The sequence below is a fragment of the Rhinolophus ferrumequinum genome, chromosome 3 (assembly GCF_004115265.2).
Source record: "Rhinolophus ferrumequinum isolate MPI-CBG mRhiFer1 chromosome 3, mRhiFer1_v1.p, whole genome shotgun sequence".
In the NCBI taxonomy this organism is placed as follows: Eukaryota; Metazoa; Chordata; class Mammalia; order Chiroptera; family Rhinolophidae; genus Rhinolophus; species Rhinolophus ferrumequinum.
This window is the reverse complement of record NC_046286.1, coordinates 99882123-99902588: the sequence shown is the minus strand read 5'-3', so window position 1 is coordinate 99902588 and position 20466 is coordinate 99882123. Positions and strand designations below refer to the sequence as shown.

General features: G+C 40.1%; 1 protein-coding gene across 4 annotated transcripts in view; it reads left to right on the top strand.

Annotated features, from left to right (window-relative positions):
• Positions 1–17649, top strand: part of SERAC1 (serine active site containing 1) — a 52117-nt gene extending 34468 nt beyond the window's left edge. For all 4 annotated transcript variants that reach the window (XM_033097945.1, XM_033097951.1, XM_033097926.1 and 1 more), the window contains 7 exons: positions 6870–7020; positions 8932–9073; positions 10062–10156; positions 11343–11440; positions 12512–12694; positions 13812–13955; positions 15519–17649. In XM_033097945.1, coding sequence (XP_032953836.1) covers positions 6870–7020; positions 8932–9073; positions 10062–10156; positions 11343–11440; positions 12512–12694; positions 13812–13955; positions 15519–15655 — 950 coding nt within the window. In that variant the 3' untranslated portion in view covers positions 15656–17649. The remainder of the gene's footprint in view (positions 1–6869; positions 7021–8931; positions 9074–10061; positions 10157–11342; positions 11441–12511; positions 12695–13811; positions 13956–15518) is intronic.
• The last annotated feature ends 2817 nt before the right edge of the window (positions 17650–20466 follow it).

The following is a 20466-nucleotide window of genomic DNA, read 5'->3' as shown; positions in this document are numbered from 1 at the left end:
GGAAAGGCTGCACATACACTCACATACATGCACACACATCTGCGCACATGTACAGCAGACCCTTGAACAACATGGGTTTGAACTGGTCCACTTCTATGCGGACGGTTTGTAATAACCACTGTAGTGTTTCGATCCGTGGTGGGGAGTCCGTGGATGCGGAGGGCCGACTGTATGATTGAACTATGCCATTTTATGCAGGGGACTGGGGCGTCCGTGGATTTGGGTATATACCGGGGTCCTGGAACCAAGTCTCCACGGGGACTGAAGGACAGCTTAAGTTTTGTCAAAAGTTACATGTGGATTTTCGACTGCGTAGGGGGTGGTCAGCACCCCTGACCTCCTTGTCCAAGGGTAAACTGTATATGCATGTGTCATACATGTACATATACTAGAAATTGTGAATTACATGTAAGTGTCTTTTCATCAGCAGAAGAGGGGTCAGCAAACTTTTTTTTATAAAGAACTATTTGCTGTGGGTTTTGTTTGTTTCTCTTTTTATAGATTCTTAAGGTAGAAACTTAGATCACTGATTTTAACTTTTTTTCTTGTTTCAATTACATATTGCTATGTATCAGACCACCCCAAAACTCTGGTTAAAACAAGTCATGTATTTTTCTTGTGAATCTGAAATTCGGACAAGGTTGAGTAGCGAAGGCTTCTGTCTGCTCTGTGCAGCGTCAGTTGGGGCAGCTCAGCGGTGGGACAGAGGATACACTTTGAAGATAGTGGCTAGATGGGAGGGGTTTGCGGATGGGGGAGAAGGTAAACGAATTAGAAAGTACAAGTTAGTGGGCACAGTATCGCCACTGGGGTACAAAAGACAGTTGGGGGAATATAATCAGTAATGTTGTAAAGATTTTGTAGGGTGTCAGATGGGCACTTGTGTTATTAGGGAGACCACTTCATGGACGGTGTAGCTGCCTGACCACTGCAGTGTGCACCTGAGGCTGAAGCTAAATAACTGTAATTAAATATATATATATTTCTAGTCACGGGAGTACAGCCAAGGGAATAGAGTCAGTGGAATTGTAACAGCATATACCATGTCAGAGGGGTAGTAGATTGGGGGAGGGAGGTTATCCCTTTGTGAGGAAGGTAAATGTTTCTTACATTGTTTTGTACACCTGAAACTAATAAAAAATAAAACTAAAACAATTAGAATGAAGAAAGAAGATCTCTTGCTCAAAGGGCTTGCACATTGGTACCGGCTATCAGGTGGGAGCTCCGGGGGGGCTGGGGCCATCGGCTTCTCTCCCCATGAGCCTTTCCTGTGGCTTTAAGGAAGCATGATGGCTGGGTCCCAGGGCAAAAGTCCTGAGGGAAAGCCAGGTATAAACTCTTGTTTATACCTGGCCTTGAAGGTAACTTCTGCCACAATCCATTGATTAGAAGCTACTGTGTTTCCCCGAAAATAAGACCTGGCCGGCCAGTCAGCTCTAATGCGTCTTTTGAAGCAAAAATTAATATGACCCAGTCTTTTATATTATATTAATATTATATTATATTATATGATATGATATTATACCAGATCTTATAGTAAAATAAGACCAGGTCTTATATTAATTTTTGCTCTAAAAGACACATAAGAGCTGATTGTCCAGCTAGGTCTTATTGTCCAGCTAGGTCTTATTTTCGGGGAAACATGGTAGGCACTAAGGCTAGCCCATTTCAAGAAGGGATGTAGAAGGGGTTCAGGCTCATCACTTGAGGAGAACAGAGTCAAGGAATGTGAAGACATGTTTTAAAATCGCTACAAATTTCTAATATAGGTATTTAAAGCTGTAAATTTCCTCCATCCTGCTTTAGATACATTCCTCAAGTTTTGGCTATATTGTGTTTTTATCATTCTTCAGTTTGAAATATTTTCTAATTTCCCTCTGATTTCTTTTTTGTCTCATGAGTTATTTAAAAGTGTGTTCTGTGATTTACAAATATTAAAGGTTTTCTAGACATCATGTGTCTCTGATTTCTAATTTAATATTCCATGTCTTCAGAGAACATACCCTATAAGATTTTAGTCTTTGAAATTGACTGAGACTTAGTTGATGGGCTCTCTTAGTTATGGTCTGTCTTGGTGAATGTTCCGTGTGCACTTGAAAAGAATAAGTATTCTGTAGTTGTTGGGTGAAGTGGTCTATACATAACAATTAAACCAAGTTGGTTGATAACATTGTTCAAATCTTCTCTAGGTCTTTACTGAGTTTTGTCTAGTTCTATGAATTACTGAGAGATGTGTTAATTAAATTCTTCAGCTATGATTGTGGATTTGTCTGTTTCTCCCTTTAGTTCTGTCAGATTTTTCTTCCTGGTGAATTGTTTAGTTTTTATTATTAAGTAATGTCTCTACCTATCACTGGCAATACTTCTTTTCTTTAAGTCTACTTTGGTGTTAAAATAGACACATTGGCTTTTTCTTTTGCTTGCTATTTGTGTTGCATACTTTTATCTTTTTGCCTTCTTTTGCTTTCATTTTTCTGACTTTAAAAAAACATCTTTTATTGACAGCATATAGTTGGATTTTTTTTTTAATCCAGTTTTATTATCTCTCCCTTTTAATTGGAGTGTTTTGTCTCTTTAGCTCTAATGTAATTATTGATATTGTTCGGTTGTATGTATCATCTTGCTCTTGCTTTCTGTTTGCTCACTCTGAATTTTTTTTTTTCTTTCTCCTTTCCTGACTTTTTTTGGGTTACTTGAATATTTTTTATATTCTATTCTTTATCTTCTTTTGGCTTTTTATATTTTTAGTATTTTTTTAATGGTTGTGTCCTTGACTTATCAGTCTATCTTGAATTAGTTTTATACCACTTCATATACAGAGGGTACCAGAAAAATGTATACACATTTTAAGAAAAGAAAAAACTGTATCAAAGTTATAGTCAATATATACCGATAACAAAAGATGAATACAAGTCATGTGTGTGTATTTTTTTTGGCAACCCCGGTATAATATGAGATTCTTACAATAATATAATTCAGTTTACACCTCCTGCCATCCTTTGTGGTATTGTTATATTTTATTTGTATATATGTTACAGACTTCACAATAGTTATTTTTGTGTAAAATGCAGTGATATTTACTATCTTTTTTATTTACATATTTATAACATCCAATACTCTTCCTTCTTTTCTGTATATCTAAAGTTGCATCTGATGTCATTTCCCTTGAGCCTAAAGGCAACAAATTCTCTCACCTTCCATTTTCTGAAAATGCCTTCATTTCACCTTTAGTTTATTATTCTGGGAAAGATATTTTCCACGGATAAAGAATTCTTTGTTGACAACGTATTGTCAACACTTCAAAAATGTCATTCCACTCCTGGTGTCCCATATGTGCTGAGAAGCCGCTCCTTATTCCCACTTTTGTTCTCCTATGTATAATGTCTTTTTTCCTTTGGCTTCTTTTAAGATTTTTATGTTTAGTGTTCAGCAGTTTGACTATGAAGTAGTACCTGGGTGTCTTTTTAAATATAAATCCTGCTCAGGGTCCACTGAGCTGACTGAATCTGTAGGTCGATGATTTTGATCAAATTTGGAAACTTCCTAGTCAGTAAGTATATCTTCAAATGTTTTTTCTGTCCCTTTCTCTCTTCTCTCCTTCTGGGACTTGTTATGTTTATTAGATCACTGATTCTGTTCCACAAGTCATTGAGACTCTGTTTACTTCTTTCCAAAATTTTTTTCTCTCTGTGCTTTACTTTGGATGGTTTCTATCTTCATTTTCACTGAAGAAGTAGATAATTGATAAAAATCAGTATTTTATTTTTAAAAAAATCACTTTTCCTTTAACTGAAACCTGACTCTACCCCAAGTCCTCAGTCCTCTTGGGCGATTTCAGTCCCTTCTGGACAGTCTCCTAAATAAACCACGTGGCCTATCAGCTCCTGACCTTCTCCCCCCACTGCTTTCCTTCCGCGCTCCTCACCACGTGCCATACCTCGGAGCTAGTCATTTGCTGAAACCACTTCACCTGAAAAATCAGTAATTCACCTCTCTGAGAACATGCCCCTCTCGGTCAAGCTGGTTTTTGCATCCACTCCCCAGTGACTGGTTTCCTCTGCCGGAATCTGCCATCCACTGATCCTCTTTATTCTTTACTTCCCTCCTGATTCAGCATACAAGCATGTTCCATCATTTGAAGAATATTTTTGCTAGTGCCTAGAACTCCCTTTCACTTTTATCCTTTTAACACACCCTTGATCGAGACCCTAACACTAGATAAAACCTACTTACCTGCTTCTTCTGTGGCTGAGGATAGAAACATTGCAGATTGATAAGATCAGCACATGAAAGGATTGCTCAGCCATCATGTTTCTCCAGTCAACATGCCTTAACGTTCTAGCAATGACTATTTTAAACCTTCTGACTACTTTAAAACCAGTGACTATTTTAAACTGTCCTCAAACCTTCCACAATTTGCTTCCTTCCCTCCCAGCAGGCGACCTTTCCTCCCATTTCAGTGAAGCAATTAAAACCCTCAAAGAAATGTTCCCTCCATTGCCCACCGCCAAAAAAACGTGTCCTCTCCTTTTCTCCTCTTGATGACAGGAAAAGAGACACCTCTTATAAGACCTCCAGCTATGCGTGGATACTGTCTCCCTTTACTGTTTGTGGGATTGCTACTCTTTCTAGTTTGTAGTCAGCTGCTCCCTCTCAGTTGGACCCTTTTGGTCAACACAAACTAGAGAAGATACGAAAAACCAAGACCTGGCGTCTTGCTACCACATCCCCCGAATTTCCACCCTCTCCTTCTCTTCCTCACCTCCATCTTATAGCTAACCACTTAGAAGAGTTATCAGTACTTCCTTCTGCTCAGCTCCCATTATTTCTGAATACTTCAGTTTGAATTTTGCTGCCTTGTTTTTTCCCTTAGGCATCCTGTGTCTTTACCTGTGTACATATATACACATAAATATATTTTTATGAGTCTTAATAGCATCAGTTCTGTATCTTCTTGCCATTCAGGTTTACAAAAGTTAAAAAGATACAGATACTATCCATTATTGGTGAAGGTGTGTGAAAACTAGCCCTCACATACATCGCTGGTGGGAGTGTATAGTGATTCCGTTTTTTTGACAGGCACTTAGTAGTGTCTGTTAAAATAAAGTATATACCATTTGACTAGTAATAATACTGTGAGGACTCTCTTCTACCATGGGTGTCCTTAAAGATCTGTGTATAAAACTGTTTATTGGACTATTGTTTATAGTATGGAAAAATTGGAAACAAGCTAAATGTCTGCCGGTAGGAACTGGTTGAATAACCAGCGGTCCCTCCAGCTGTGTGATGCCGGTGTGTGAGGAGAGCATTCCAAGACTCAAGTCACAGGGCAGTAGGAGGAGTATATGTGATTCCGTATCAAGCGACAGTGTACATGTATGCAGAAACATAGGTATATGGCTGAAGTTTTAAAAAGGTTTGGAAGGGTGTCCACCAAACTTCTAACTGTGGTTACTTCTGAGGCTATAAATAGAATGGGGAAACGTGGTAGTAATAAAGTGGGACTTCCATTATTAAATGCTATTTGTTTTTACAATTAACATATATTCAGATGTTATGAAATTTAAAAGCACTAAATATTACAGAAAGACACAAGTTTTCCAAGGGGCATTTGATGTTTTATAAAAGGTGAAGAAGCATCTCAGGCATTGTGAAAATACTTTTGTCAACTGAAAAATGCCATAAAAATGGCTAGTGCCATGCTTTCCCTTTTTTCTTGGAGTCTGGTGACTCCATTAAAAATAGAGCCATATTTTTGTACATACCAGTAACATACTTGTAGATCTCTATAGGTAGAATTTTAAAACATTTTATTATTATAAAGCATTCTTTAACACATTTTGAAGAGGAATTTTCTGATATTACAAATTTGAATATTGTTAAAGAATAATTAGGTTTGAAAGTTCTTTTGGATTATTAAATACTGGCTTTCTATATTGCAATGATTCTCAACACTTACCCACAAAGAGTGGGAGGAGGACATGGGGACAGCTTCCATCTATGGAGCACCTGCTGGCTTGGTAAAAGGCAGGTTTTATATGGATTACTCTATTAGAACTTTCCCCCAACTCAGAGGAGCCAAGTAACTCAACTGAGGTTCCACAGTAAGTGGAGGACAGAAATTTGAGCCCAAGTCTCAATTTTAAATTATGTAAGTAATACATGAATAGATTCTCATTATAAATACTTCAGAGAACATAGATACAGCGAAAGAGTTAAACCCACCTTTTTATAAGCCCTCTCCAATCCCAACTCCTTCCTAAGAGGTAATGACTATTTGTTGCTTCTTTTGACATGTGTGTGTGTATGCACGTTTATACTTACACATGTAAAGTAATACATTTATTTAAATAAAAACATAAAAAAACATAAATGAAATCGTACTGCACTTAGTACTGCTTTGTGTCCCTTTAAAGAAGGTTTTCCTTCCTGAACCCCAGATTTTACAAGATTTTTGTCTTATCAAGCAAGCTCATTATTAAGAAAGAATTTCTTCTCAAAGGCTGCTAATACGACCGCCAATCAGCATGAAATACTAGTATTAACTCAGTGAGTTGAATAATTCTTGCGAAAAGCAAAATATCATGTTTATGACCTCATGTCGAGTAACTGCAACTTTTGTCAGACTCTGTAAATTAAGACAATGGCTTTGGAACCATTCTTTGAGGCCCCTGAGGGGTACCCGGCTGGGGGCTTCGTGTTGTGCCGTGGGACCCAGAGGAGCTCAGGGAAGCATGGAAGTGGCGTGGTCGGGCCTTTCTGCAGACAGATGCTGAGGTTTGCCTTCCTCCCCTCATTTTCGGTCTGAAACCTCTCAACAGCCCAAGACGGATGAGTGCCACATTTAGGAGGTCTGTTCTTGTCACCAGGCTGGGTTTCCATACTGGCAGAAGCAGTGAAGTCTCCCGACATCATGGAGTCGTCGCACGCCGCCAGGGCCCTGGCTAATCTAGACCGTGAGACTGTGCCAGAAAAGTACCAGGACGGTGTATACGTGCTCCACCCCCAGCACCGCACAAGGTAAGAGAGCAGGACCGCTGCTCTGTGCCCGTGGGGACACAAGGCCTCGAGGGCTTAGCATTTAGTCTATTTCTGCATAATCTAGGTAGGTGAAATACCTTACAGATAAGTCGTATACCTTATGTACTGAAACAGTTTGTCTGTAATAACCTCAGAATTGCAGACTGTCACAAAAATTCAGAGAGCTAGCTGAATTATCAGGGTTTTTTACACCAAGGGCTTACGTTAAGTAAGGTTACAGTCACCTTTTATAACGTGCACTTAAAATTTGTATGCATATTTCTTTGTTTGATGGCATTTTTCATGTAGATCTCACTCAGTAACTGATTTGGATTGTAGAGGTCGGTTTGGATGGGAAGAGATAATAGGACGTTAATATATACAGGCAACCAAATTAGCCTGGGCCTAGACATCAAGGGACTGGAGAAAGTTTATGTCAGGAATAAAAGCAGGCACTGGAAGGATAAGTTTTATTAAATTTGACTCATTGTCTTTGTAAGGTTACTTCCAGTCACTTTTCCCAGTTGTATCATTATTGAAACGATAAATACAGAAAGGACCACAATGAAAAAGTCACATATTTCTTGGATTTTTGTCAGGCACTTTAAAATAATACCTCAGAAAATAGCAAAAACTTTTAATTTGAAAAATAGATTGCCTGGTTAATTCCAATTTTTAAATAAAATAATGACATTTTATATGTGTTGCATAATTGTGTGTGTACTCTTAAGTAGCTGCAAGTAATATACTGCAAGTAATATATTTTTTAAACATCATATCCAGAGAAACAATGTTACTTTAAAATGTCATTTGCTGTATTTTTTTTTAATTCAAGTTTATTGGGGTGACAATTGTTAGTAAAGTTACATAGGTTTCAGGTGTACAATTCTGTAATATACCATCTACATATCACATTGTGTGTTCACCACCCAGAGTCAGTCCTCCTTCCATCACCATATATTTGATCCTCTTTACCCTCATCTACCACCCCTCCCCCCTTACCCTCTGGTAACCACTAAACTATTGTCTGTGTCTATGAGTTTTTGTTTCTTCATTTGTTTGTCTTGTTCTTTTGTTGTTTTCAGTTTTATATACCACATATCAGTGAAATCATATGGTTCTCTACTTTTTCTGACTTATATTTCGCTTAGCATTATACTCTCAAGATCCATCCATGTTGTTATAAATGGTACTATTTCATCTTTTCTTCTGGCAGAGTACTATTCCACTGTGTATATATACCACAACTTCTTTATCCGTTCATCCACTGAAGGACACTTTGGTTGCGTCCATGTTTTGGCCACCGTAAATAAAGCTGCAATAAACACTGGAGCACACATGTCTTTATGGATCAATGTTTTCAGATCTTTTGGGTAGATTCCTAGGAGAGGGATTGCTGGGTCATGTGGTAATTCTATTCGTAATTTTTTGAGGGACCTCCACACTGCCTTCCATAGTGGCTGCACCAGTCTGCATTCCCAATTTGCTCTATTTCTGATAAACATTATCCGTGATAAATTTTTGAAAATCTCTTTCATGCATGCTGACTTTGAAACCACACTAGCATATTTTTACTTAACTTTTTAAATACTTTTAGTGATTTGTGGGATATTCTCATTGGAATTCTTTGGAGGGTAATATAACAGCTGTCACTTCCTGATCACCAGAGTCACTGCAGTTGATTTTGGTTGGGTTGCCTGGCTAAGTATGTCTCCATTTCTAGAGAGAGCACACTCTGTGCGTGTCTTCATCAGAGTTCCTTAGAGGGTTCTTCAGCAAACTTGTGCTTATAAAGCTTCCATCATTGTTATTTTATGTCATGTAAACCCCACACAGAGAGTGCTATGTAGATTCTTACCAAAACAATAATGTGTTTATTCTGCCTCTTTTTAAAACTCTCTCTCCTATTAGTCAGCCCATTAAAGCAGATGTCCTTTTTATCCACGGCCTCATGGGGGCGGCGTTCAAAACGTGGCGCCAGCAGGACAGTGACCAGGTTTTAACTGAAAAGGTTTCAGAGGATGAAACCAGGTACACAACATGTTGGCCCAAGGTAAGCACACTGCCAGGTCCGGACGGCCACCTTGCTCACAACACAGTGCAGCGTCACTGGCTGTGGGGGCCCTTACTGTGATGTGCCTGGTTTGCTCTTTCCACTGGAATTCTTTTTCCGTGCAGTTTTTCTTTCCCTTAGTGACACTGTGGTGTGTTACATGAACAGCCGGACTTGTCACCCTATGTTGTGTAATGTAGAGTACATATAAAAATTACAGAGTGCATATAAAAATATTCTAATAAGTAAAAAACAGGTAAGGGCCAGTAATCATTCACTTTCATTAAAAATACAACAAATAATATATTCATAATAGTTGACTAGTTCTGTGATTTTATTATAAAAATAGGAAGAATTTGAAGAAGTAGTTCTACTTCGGATTTCTTTAACATTATTTCTGCCAGAGAGCCTTAACGCAGGGGTGAATTCGTCGGTGAAAATTGCTGCTGCCATAACTGTGAACAGTTTCCAGGGCTTTGTCCCACTGCTGCTTGTTTTCCTTCACAAAGGCTTATCAAGCAGAAAGAACGGTTTGCAGTCTGGTGGCACTGAAGTATGGAGATGATGAGACCCCAGGTCCAGAGACAGAACTCGACTGTAATTAGTGTCTCAGTTCTCAGGTCAAATCTCTGTCAGACTATACTGTCTGTCCTGAGATCATAGCTTTCTGTTAAATACTTGCAGAAAGCCAGTTTGTCCTAGACTCCCAAAACAGGCCTTGCTTGTGGCCATGGGAGATTAAAATTGAGAATATGCTCTTGAAACCTGCATTGGTCTTGTGCTAAAAAAATTGATACCACCTTGTGACCAGGGACATAAAAAGATAAAATGCTGGAATTGTTTTTCTAGTCACCTTTATCCTTCATTCCAATGTGACCTTTAGTCGTCAATATTGCCAGAGTCCTTTAGTTGTGAATTTCAATTAGCAGGAAATAATGGAGGCACAGGGAGTTCATATATGTTCTTTTGTACCTTGTATTTTACGCAGACGTGGTTAGCAAGAGACTGTCCCGCTCTCCGAATTATATCTGTGGAATACGACACCAGCCTTAGTGAGTGGAGAGCAAGGTGCCCCTCGGAAAGGTAACAGGGAGCTTGGCAAGGGCCCCCTGGGGTGAAGGGGAGTTTTATCTTTTGATGCCACAGACAGAATTTTCCTTTGAAGAACTAACCTTTTTTCTCTTCCTTCTAAAAGGAGTTAGCTATAAGTAAATTCCTGAGATTGTACAGGGCTTAGATAGAGGGTCACTGGTGGGCTCCTAATGAGACTCACCTCGAACTGTCCTAATAGTACAGGGCACGGATTGTCCAGCAGAATCTCCTTCCATCTTGGCTGTGAACGTGATGCTTTTGGCTTTTGTGTTCACGGTCATACTGGCTAAAGGAAAGAAAGAAAAAGGTGCTGAGCAATATAGGCTGGTATGTCATTTGTACGTCACGTGTGCCAATTGTATGTACAGGAAGGAGCTGAGGACCTAGCCTGTAGCAAGTTCTACCTTTGTGCGATATTAGACAAGCCATTTAACTAGTCAGGAAAGCTTTTCTACACTTGAGAGAATTGGCCTGAATCAGTGGGGGGGTCTGAATGGCCCCACTAGGTACCAGAGGAAGGGTGCTGAGGGCCAGCAGACAAGACCCCAAGGCTCCTTCCCCATTTCACCCAGAGGAGCTCTCATAAACGTTTATTTTGAAGAAAGGATTCTACAGATAAACAGTGAAACTACCAGACCAGATAGTTTTGAAGTTCCCTTTTAGTTTTGAAAATTACTTGGTTGAATTCTGATTCTGATAGCTCTCTGGTATTTCTAAGTAACAAACCAAAATTATAGAATGCTGAATGTTTGCAGCATAAATGCAAACAACGACTCAGTAGCAGTGACATCTGACTGGATGTCTGTGAACTTACGGGAAAGATGTCGTCTTACTGTCAGGCCACATAATGAGCAAGGACATACGTCCTACATGGTGGAAGCAGTTGGTGTGAGACCCATGTTTGACCTGTGAAAATTGCCAGACGCATATTGGAAGCTCAAACGATGCTTGTTTAGTAAATGAATGGCTTGTTCTGGGCTTGATATTCCCAGTTACACCAGTGTGACTGTTAGAAATAGGAAACGAGCAATTGCAGAAATCGAGCAGAGAGAATTAGGGGTATTCCTGACTCAAATATAGCATTGGTGCAATGAACAAAAGTTCTTGCCTTAAAAATTGCATAGCAATATTTGGTGGGAGCGTCAAATGTCATGCTTGCTGTTTTCCTTTTGTTCAGAAAGTCCATTGCGTTCAGGAGCAACGAACTTCTTCGGAAGCTCAGAGCTGCGGGTGTTGGGGATAGGCCAGTGATTTGGGTATCACACAGCATGGGAGGTAAGTGAGTTACTGCCGCACTGTTTTACTTCATAGTGGCCCCTTTCCCCCCTAAATTAATTGGTTTTTGGCTATGGCTAGGAGTTTTAAATCACTACTTTCATTCCATACTATTTCTTTTTCCAGGAGACAACTAGTAACAAACCATATAAAAGGGATATGAGTTTGACAACTTAATGCTTTCATGTAGTGATAATGAATAAACAGCAGAAGCAGTCGGTGCTTTATTTATACAAGCCTGACTTGTCACTGTCCCTCAGCATTCCTGGCTGGTCCCAGGTCTCCCCTTTCTTCCCTTCACCCCACACATCACAGTCCCTTAGTGCCCTGTGCCCACAACCCCAACCCCACACGTGTCTGCTCTGCAGCTCCTGGTCTTGCTTGCTAAGCGGCACCTGCTTCTCCCAGCCCTCTCCCCAAGCCAGTTCTCAATACTGACCATCCACTTTACAGAGGCCCTTTCTGCAGCCTCTGCCTCGTTCATCTGATGAAAAGCTCAGGATTGTTGAGTGAAAGGTAGATGTTACCTTTTGTGTCCTCTGAAATCCAGTGTCACCATCTGTGTGACCTTTGTGTTTCTCTACTGGCTCCTAGCCCGGTGTGGGGAGACAAAAGAGGAGGTGCCTTTCTAGGTGCATTTTCCAATCATAGCAGCTTTGTTTCCCATGGTGGATAAACTTTATGGGACAGTGTTTTATGACTATTTGTACGGCCTACGGAGTGGTCATCATGGCTGCTGCACATTCGCTTCCCTGCTGCACACAACGTAGCAGTGCTGATACTCCTTCTGGGGGCCAGTGCGCCCTGTGAGACAGGCTCTGCCTTACGAATGGGTTTGTGGAATCATACTTGTCTGGAGGGAAGATTCTGATCTAGACAGTCAGGAGTACGTATTCCCGAGTGTTAGTATTTTAAGGCCCATTGATTGGGCTCCAGAGAATTACTGTTCACACATTTTTTTTAAAGAACGCATCTCTTTCTTGTTTTGCTTTTTTGTTTTGTTTTAAGACTAATGGAGGGAAAGGAAATAAAATAGCTTATGCACTGTTTTTCTTTCTTCTTGGTGGGTAGGTCTCCTTGTCAAAAAGATGCTGCTGGAAGCCTCTCAAAGGCCAGAGATGAGCAGTGTTATAAACAACACCAGAGGAATCCTGTTTTACAGCGTGCCCCATCACGGGTCCCACCTGGCAGAGTACTCGGTTAGCGTTCGCTATCTGCTCTTTCCCTCTTTGGAAGTCAAAGAGCTCAGCAAGGGTAAGACTTCTGTTGTCAAGGAAACGGGTTGTAGTAACATTAGCTAGAAACAAAGAGACAGTTTCTGACTTAACTGCATAATCTCATTATTTGAACATGAACTGTGTTTAGGCTATTGTGGAAATATTGCTATTTTTTAGTTTGGACCTGTTTTTTCTTTATACCTTCCCCCCTTTGTTCTTAAGCCATTATTTACTCAAATATAAGTTCAGTACCATCTTAAATATGTAAAATTTTTAAAGTTGTATGTTTTGCTTTAAGTATTCTTCCAAATTGCCAATAATAATTTTTTTCCGTGAGTTTGGAAAATCACCAGCTGCATAAATATATACAAGCTTTTAAGATTTTCAGCATATTATCTATAAAGCACTATATATTTGATTAATAAGCCTTTCTTCTTTTTCTGGAATTCCTGTTAATCAGAATTTGGAGCCTCTGGCTTGAACCATAATATATCAGTTGTCTTTTTGCTCATATTTTCTCTTTATTCTGCTTTAGCTTCTAAACCTTTGTTGAATTTTATTTTTTTGCAGTCAAATTTCTTTCTTCTTTGACCCATTATCTTTTGAAATCATTCTAAAGTTACTAATTAGGGGATTTTTAAAGTTCCTCTCTGTTTCTTCACTGTGTTCTTTTTCTTCTGTGCTTAGGTTTTCTGTTTGCTCCTCGGGTCTGTGTCTTTTTGGTTGTAGGTTTCCTCTAATATCCAGTGCTTTTTGGTTGCCCTTTCATATTTGAGGCAGGAGGGCAGAAAGGGATGGGCACTGTTTTACAGACAGGCTTTGTTATGGGGGACTGTGCTGTTCGGTGGGTGTGGGGTACCTGCCAGCACACTGGGGAGTCCCTGAGTCCCCACACCAAACTGTCCTGGGGACTGCTTCCTGTTGGCTGATGACGTGGGAAAGCTCTCCCCTTGACACTGGCCGCTCAGGTCTGGCTTACTTTTAGCCCTTTACTCTCATCTTAAGGGCTTCTTAGGAAGGAGAGAAGGAAAAAGAACAATCTGCTGTCTTGAATCAGGACCCTAACTTCCTCTCTAAATGTGGAAGGTGAACGCATTTTCTTAGGAATTGGGTAAACCGAATTTGTCACCATCTTGTTCTCTATAATTTTACAGATTCTCCTGCACTTAAAACACTACAGGATGACTTTGTGAAGTTTGCTAAAGACAAAAACTTCCAGGTGCTGAGTTTTGTAGAAACACTACCAACCTACATTGGCAGCATGATCAAACTCCATGTGGTACCTGTGGAATCCGCAGGTAATCAGTCTTTTGAAATTTGTTGGCCATTAGATGCCTAGTTGGTGGTCCTAGCATTTAATCATAAACGTCAACTTGGATACCCAGTTTCTCAGTTTTAGGAGACGGAATTAGAATCGTCATAAAACTACTACTCTTTCAGCCATAGATTAAGATTTCTCTGCAAAGGTGTAACCTTGGTATTACCCTTCCCCTTCCTTTATTTAACTGATTAGATGGCAAAAGTTAATTGGCTAACTCTAAATTAGCCAGCAGCAGTGAACTGTGTTGCATTAAGGTAAGACTCCAAAGCCCTTCTATCAGCTAGACTGAAAGGGGCATTTCATTTAAAAGACTGAGCGCTGCATTCAGAACCCTTTAAAAAAATCAGCTAAAGGTGTGGAAGCTTTAGTAAGTAAATGGAAGCTCTATGAGGAATATTCAAGCAACGAAGATTTCAGTGGAAGAAAACTAGTGTTAAAAGTACAACCTCTTTATAATCCTGAAGTGGAGGGAAATGACCCATACCTGCTGCTTTAGTGTTTTGTAATGTGTCACGCTCTTGGGGGGAGGGGTCCCAATCTTCGTTCGTTTTATAGCCTCCTTTATGACTGTACCTGGTGGATAACCCTTAGCTTTCACTCCCTGAAACGCCTCAGCGTGCTTGTCAGACCCTTTTCTGATCAGCTCTGAGGCTGGGTAGGCGCTGTCCTGGTAGCACTGGGCCATATGCAGGGCTCCTTGCAACCAGGGACAGTGTGTATCTCGGGCACCTGCCAGGTGGTTCTTTGGTTTGCATAGTAGGTCATTTGTCCTAACTAAACTGCAAAAGACTTAACACTCGGTAGTGGAGCCTAAAGCACTGTGCCATCGGGTGAGGGGTTCCTGTTTAGCAGATGAAGACCCTGAAGGTCAGGGAAAAGCTGCTGGGCATTTACAAAAAGGACTTTGGAAGCTTAAAGCAAAAGCAAAGCTAACATTGTGGACCAGCTTCTCGTAGTGACGTCGTCGTGGCATAATTCTGTCTACACCTTCTGTGTCCCCAGGATGCTTGTCTTCTCCCTAATCACCACCTGCCTTCCTCACCGAACTAACCTCTTGTCACTTCCATCTGGCTGGGCTTTGTTAGGCTCAAGCAAAGCTGGAGACACCTTATCCCCAGCTCGCCCGAGTGGGTGATCGTGACTGATTGGGTACAGAACGGATCCTGTGTGAGACGTTCCATTCTCTGTCAGGACAAGGGAGCGCGTTACCAAGTTGGTAATAAAAACTCTAGAAAAAGAAGTGTGGAATAATTTAGGAATAACTTGCAAGTGTGTCAGGGTTTTGGAGATGGTCATGCTTAGGCTCTGTTCACTATTAAATTAGGAAGCACGCCAGCACTCAGACAGAGAATTTATGCAAGTGGAAGTTATACCTACTGAGACTCCCTTCTGGTGCAATCTGTCACACTTCACGTTTATGGCTTGCGAGTCCCTTATCACGACCAAACAACATTTAGAACAACCATTTGGCCTCTTTCAGGATTTGGGGGTGGGGAGAGCGTACATTTTTAGACTTAATTGACATTTTTGTTTTCTTCAGATTTAGGCATTGGAGATCTAATTCCTGTGGATGTTAACCATTTGAACATTTGCAAGCCAAAGAAAAAGGACGCTTTTTTGTATCAACGTACCTTACAGTTCATCCGTGAAACTTTAGCCAAAGACCTTGAAAACTGACAGTTGTCTTCCATTTTTCATATGTGAACACAGTGTAAGAAACTTGGTGTTCTCTTTTTCTAAGCAATCACACAAATGTAGTCACTGTGGCACCAGCGTGGTCTGGAGGATGTCGCAGGCAACAGAATATTCTGTAAAGCACAAACAGAAGTTATCAAAGGGTAATGGACTAGACTGGATTCTTTTGATTTAAAAGAAATTCCATGTGTGCCAGTATGTTTTGCAGTGTTGTCCATGGTGACACAGGGCAAGCTTCTATGGCTAGAGAATGCCTTTTGTCATCTGTAACTCTGTGGTTTATGCTAGAGGAGCACTGATGGCTTGTGAAAGGATAGCCATCATCCTCATACCATAAAAATGCCATTTGGAGGGTACCTGTAAGAGAATGAACTAGAACATAAACATTCTGGTTTTGTTCTGGGTTTCCATGTGCTGTATATTTTTAAAAACATGTCAGCATAAACTTTTGTCTACATGTTAACTTTGTTATACCTATTTGTCATCCATGGGTCCGTTCCTTGTAAATTTTTATTTTCATATTGCTGAGAACAAATATTTCTCTTTTTTTAAAAAAATTCTAGCTTATAGTAATTCCAGACTTTAGCTACCTATACTTGTAATTTTTCCCAGATAAAGTAGCTAATCTATTCTTGATCAGAGTGTGAAATAAAACTATTTTCTGAGCCATTATATATATTAGCAATACTTAGTATCAAGATTCTCAGATTCTCTTTAGCTAAATAAAATATACCTTTCTTGCTCATTTGGAAGTGGTATGTGAGAAATAAGAAATCATGTTGAGACTTTCTTTTTAATAGTATTCTTGAGATGTAACTCACATACCATAAAATTCATCCTTTTAAATATACAGATCATTGATTTTTTTTAGTATATTTACAGAATTGTACAACCATCACTATCTAATTTCAGAACATTTGATCATCCCCCCAAATAACCCATAACCATTAGCAATCACTCTTTACCTCCTCCCGCCAGCCCCTGGCAAACACTAATCCTCTTTGTCTCTATGATTTACCTATTTTGGACGTTTCATATAAACTAAATCGTACAATATGTGCCCTTCTGTGTCTAGCTTCTTTTCTCTTAGCACAGTGTTTCTAAGGCTCATCCATGATGGTGCAGTATCAGCACTTCATTCCTTTTTATGGCCAAGTCAATTTCCATTGTATGGACGTGCCACATTCACTGATGCTTTCTTCAGTTGATGGACATTTAGGGTCTTTCCAGGTTTTTGGCTGTTACGCTGCTATGAATCTTCATGTGCATTTGTTTGTGGATGTATGGTTTTCCATTCTCTTTGGGTATATGTTGGGAGTGGAATTGCTGAGTCATACTAAGCTCATGTTTACCATTTCGAAGATGATGGACATTTATAGAAAGTCAAAGCTAATACCGGAGTATAGCATCTGACGGTAAACTGGGGTCATGAGTAAACCCTGTCAACATCTAATTGTTTAATTATGCAACAACCTAACAAGGTGACTTAACCACTTATTTTATTATGTAGATACACAAAATGTGATGGTTAGCTAACAGTAAGTTAGTTAAAAACAAAAATCGCTAGCTAATGGGATGACATTGGGAGAAGGGGTTAATATGTTTGCTTCATTTTCTTTTTCTGTTTTCCATGAACCGTGGCAGATAAACCATGGTTGAAACTGTTTATTATGTTAGAGTAATGGAATGAAATCCCACTCCTTAAAATCTCAATATAACTGTGCTTTCAAAATACAGTCAAAGAGAGAGCCAATGTATTACTAAATTACTGTAGTTTTCCAGGCAAGGCACTTAACATTTTCTTTTTATTCTGTCTGTGAAATGGATATTATGTACACAGATTCACTTCATCAGTTTTGTGAGATTTAAGTCAATGTTTTGAAAATAATAATTGCCTGAAGAATACAAAGTATGAAAACATGTACTTGAAATAGTTTTAAACTTAGACCATCAATAAAATAGTTTTCCTAGTTCAATCAGTTTTGTTTAAATACTCTTTCTGGAAAAAAAAAATTCAAATGAAGCTTCATATTACCTTTCCCCTCAGGTGAAAAGTGGCTTTGAATGATCTTATTTAGGAATAGAGGTGTCATGGAACAAACTACTGGAAGCAAATATAAAGCTAGGATGGAAAAGGAAAACTCACGAGCCTCACCCACAACCCTTTCACTTCCTTCTTATCACACCCCCCAAACCTGCCAGGTTACATTGTTAACCCTCAATCTCGTGGGCGCTGGGTCCCCTCTTCTCCAGTGTTTAAATTGTCACCCCAGAGTCAGACTACAACACAGACGGTCACGATACCTTCCTGACAGGCTCTCAGCCGTTCACCCCAGGTCCACGACAGCAGCGTGTGGTGGGGGCGCAGGCCTCGCTCAGTGGCAGTACCCACAGCAACTGCGCACCAGCACTGACTTCCTGTTGAGAAAAACAGTCCCGTGACACGGGGGTTGCTTTTCAACTTGCTTCATAATTCACAATGCCCCTCAAATTCTAGTTCTTGAAATTTAAATTTCAGGCATACCTCCTGAGTTTTCATCCCTTTGTAATAACATACATTTTATGATTTGATTGACATTTGGTATAAAAATTATGTCCATGCAAAAATTTTAAACATGTTCAATAAGTGTCACTTTAAAGTACTTCCTACAACTGATTGTGCCCTTATTGGATGTTGAACATGCTCGAAAGCTGCTCAAAATTTGTTAGAAATGTGCTTTGTAAAAAGTGGCGTTTTATTTGAGGGTGAGGGGGGATCAAATGTATGGTGATGGAAGGGGAGCTGACTCCGGGTGGTGAACACACAGTGTGATTTATGGATGATGTGATACAGAATTGCACACCTGAAATCTATGTAGTTTTGCTGACAATTGTCACCCCAATAAATTAAAAAAAAAAAAAAAGTGGCGTTTTATTGTAAATCGCCTTAATAAAGCAGAAGACATAAAGTCAATTTAATGATCTAAGAAATTTCCAAATTTAGAACAAGGCATTCTTGTAAAAATTCCAGTTCTTAATCTGCTTTCAGGTTGGCCTTGGAGTTTAGAAGCAGTGTCATGTAATTCAGCACCCGGTCCCGGAGTTCGGAAACACTACGCTTACTAGAACCTTTTGATTTTGAGTTTAATCCCAACTTCATCTCAGGATTGTTGAGACTAATTTATAATGAAAGCCAAATTGCACTGATTCCAGGGGGTCTTAGTGCCTGGGTGTGAACACAGTCACCAAGCATAAAAGGTTTTTGTCATGCATACGTCTATAATTTAGATTTCAGAATATTTTTAACATCTGGAATTATTAGATTAAAACATTTTAAAGAGTCCTGGTCCAAGATGGTGACATAGGAGGCTCCCGAATTCACCTGTTCCCATGGAAACCGAATGTACAGCTACACAGGGAGCAATTTTCCTCTGAAAGAAATGCAGAAACTAGCTGAGCAACTCCTACTCATTGAGTGAATGAGAAAACGCCCACATTGAAACGGGCAGGAAAGGCTGAGGTACACTTGTGCCATAAACCCACCCCCAGCACAGTGAGAAAATTGGAAGGGAACACACACCTCGCAGCCTCTCCCTGAGGAATGAAGGCTTTGGACCCAACATCTAGGACTCCACCTTTTAAGACTTCCATCTGAAGGACGGCCCTCAAATTCTGAAAGCCAACGGCGTGTGTCCACGAGACCCACATGACTACAGCTAAGAAAGAAGCAGTTCTTAATTTATTTGCAAGGACTCACCATGGCTGTCCCCCCAGGGTTCAGTGCAGAGACAGCAGAGAAATGTCCCCACCTTCCAGACCGTTCCTCCCTGCAGACTGGTGAGGCCAGTGGGTGCTATCTCCACGTTCTCCCTTTGGCCCACTCCAGGTCGCTGGTGTGTCTCTGGAAGGAGCCTGTGCACATGTGCTCTGGCTTTTGTGACTGCTGCCCAGGAAGCACACTCCTTGATCACCCGGCTCTAGCGGCCAGGGGGGTTGTGTTTGTGGGTCCCACAGGACAGTAGCAAATAAACTGTTTTCAACCTCCTATCCACCCCGGGCTTATTGCAGAGGGAGCAGGCAGAAACCCCCATTTCCCAGTCTTGCCCTGAGAGGTCTATTTGCATACTTTAAAAGCTGCTGCTTGAGGTTCCAGCTTCCAATAAGCCTGCATCTAGGTACTGACTGAGCTCTTCTCCTTTGGAACTAACAGGTCTTTGCAGATCCTCAGCTATTCAAGAACAAAGCAGGTGGCTGCACAATCACGCAGATTTGAGAGAGAACCAGGAGCACAGTGGGCTGAATGACAAGGTTCTTCTACACAAAACTACCCACTCAAGACTGGGAGAAGTGGCTGTTTTATCTAATGCACAGAAACCAATACAGAGAGTCTTGGAAAATGAGGAAGAGTCGAATGTTTTCCAAAGTATAAGATAAAACTCCAGAAACAGACTTTAATGAAATGGAGATAAATGATTGATAAAGAGTTCAAAATAATAAAAATGCTCACCAAGATTAGGAAAATAATGCATAAACAAAGTGAGAATTTCTGCAAAGACATAGAAAATATAATAAAGTACCAAACAGAAATCACAGAGCTGAAGAATATATAGTAACTAAACTAAAAAACTCAATGGGGGGGGCGGTTAGTGGTATCCATCCAATCAGAGGAGCAAAAAGAAAAAAGACTGAAAAAGAGTAAAGACAGCATAAGGGACTTATGGATTACTGTCAAGCCAACCAATATTTGTATTATAGGGGTCCCAGAAGAAAAAGAGGGAGAAAGGGGCAGAAAGTTTATTCAAAGTAATGATGGC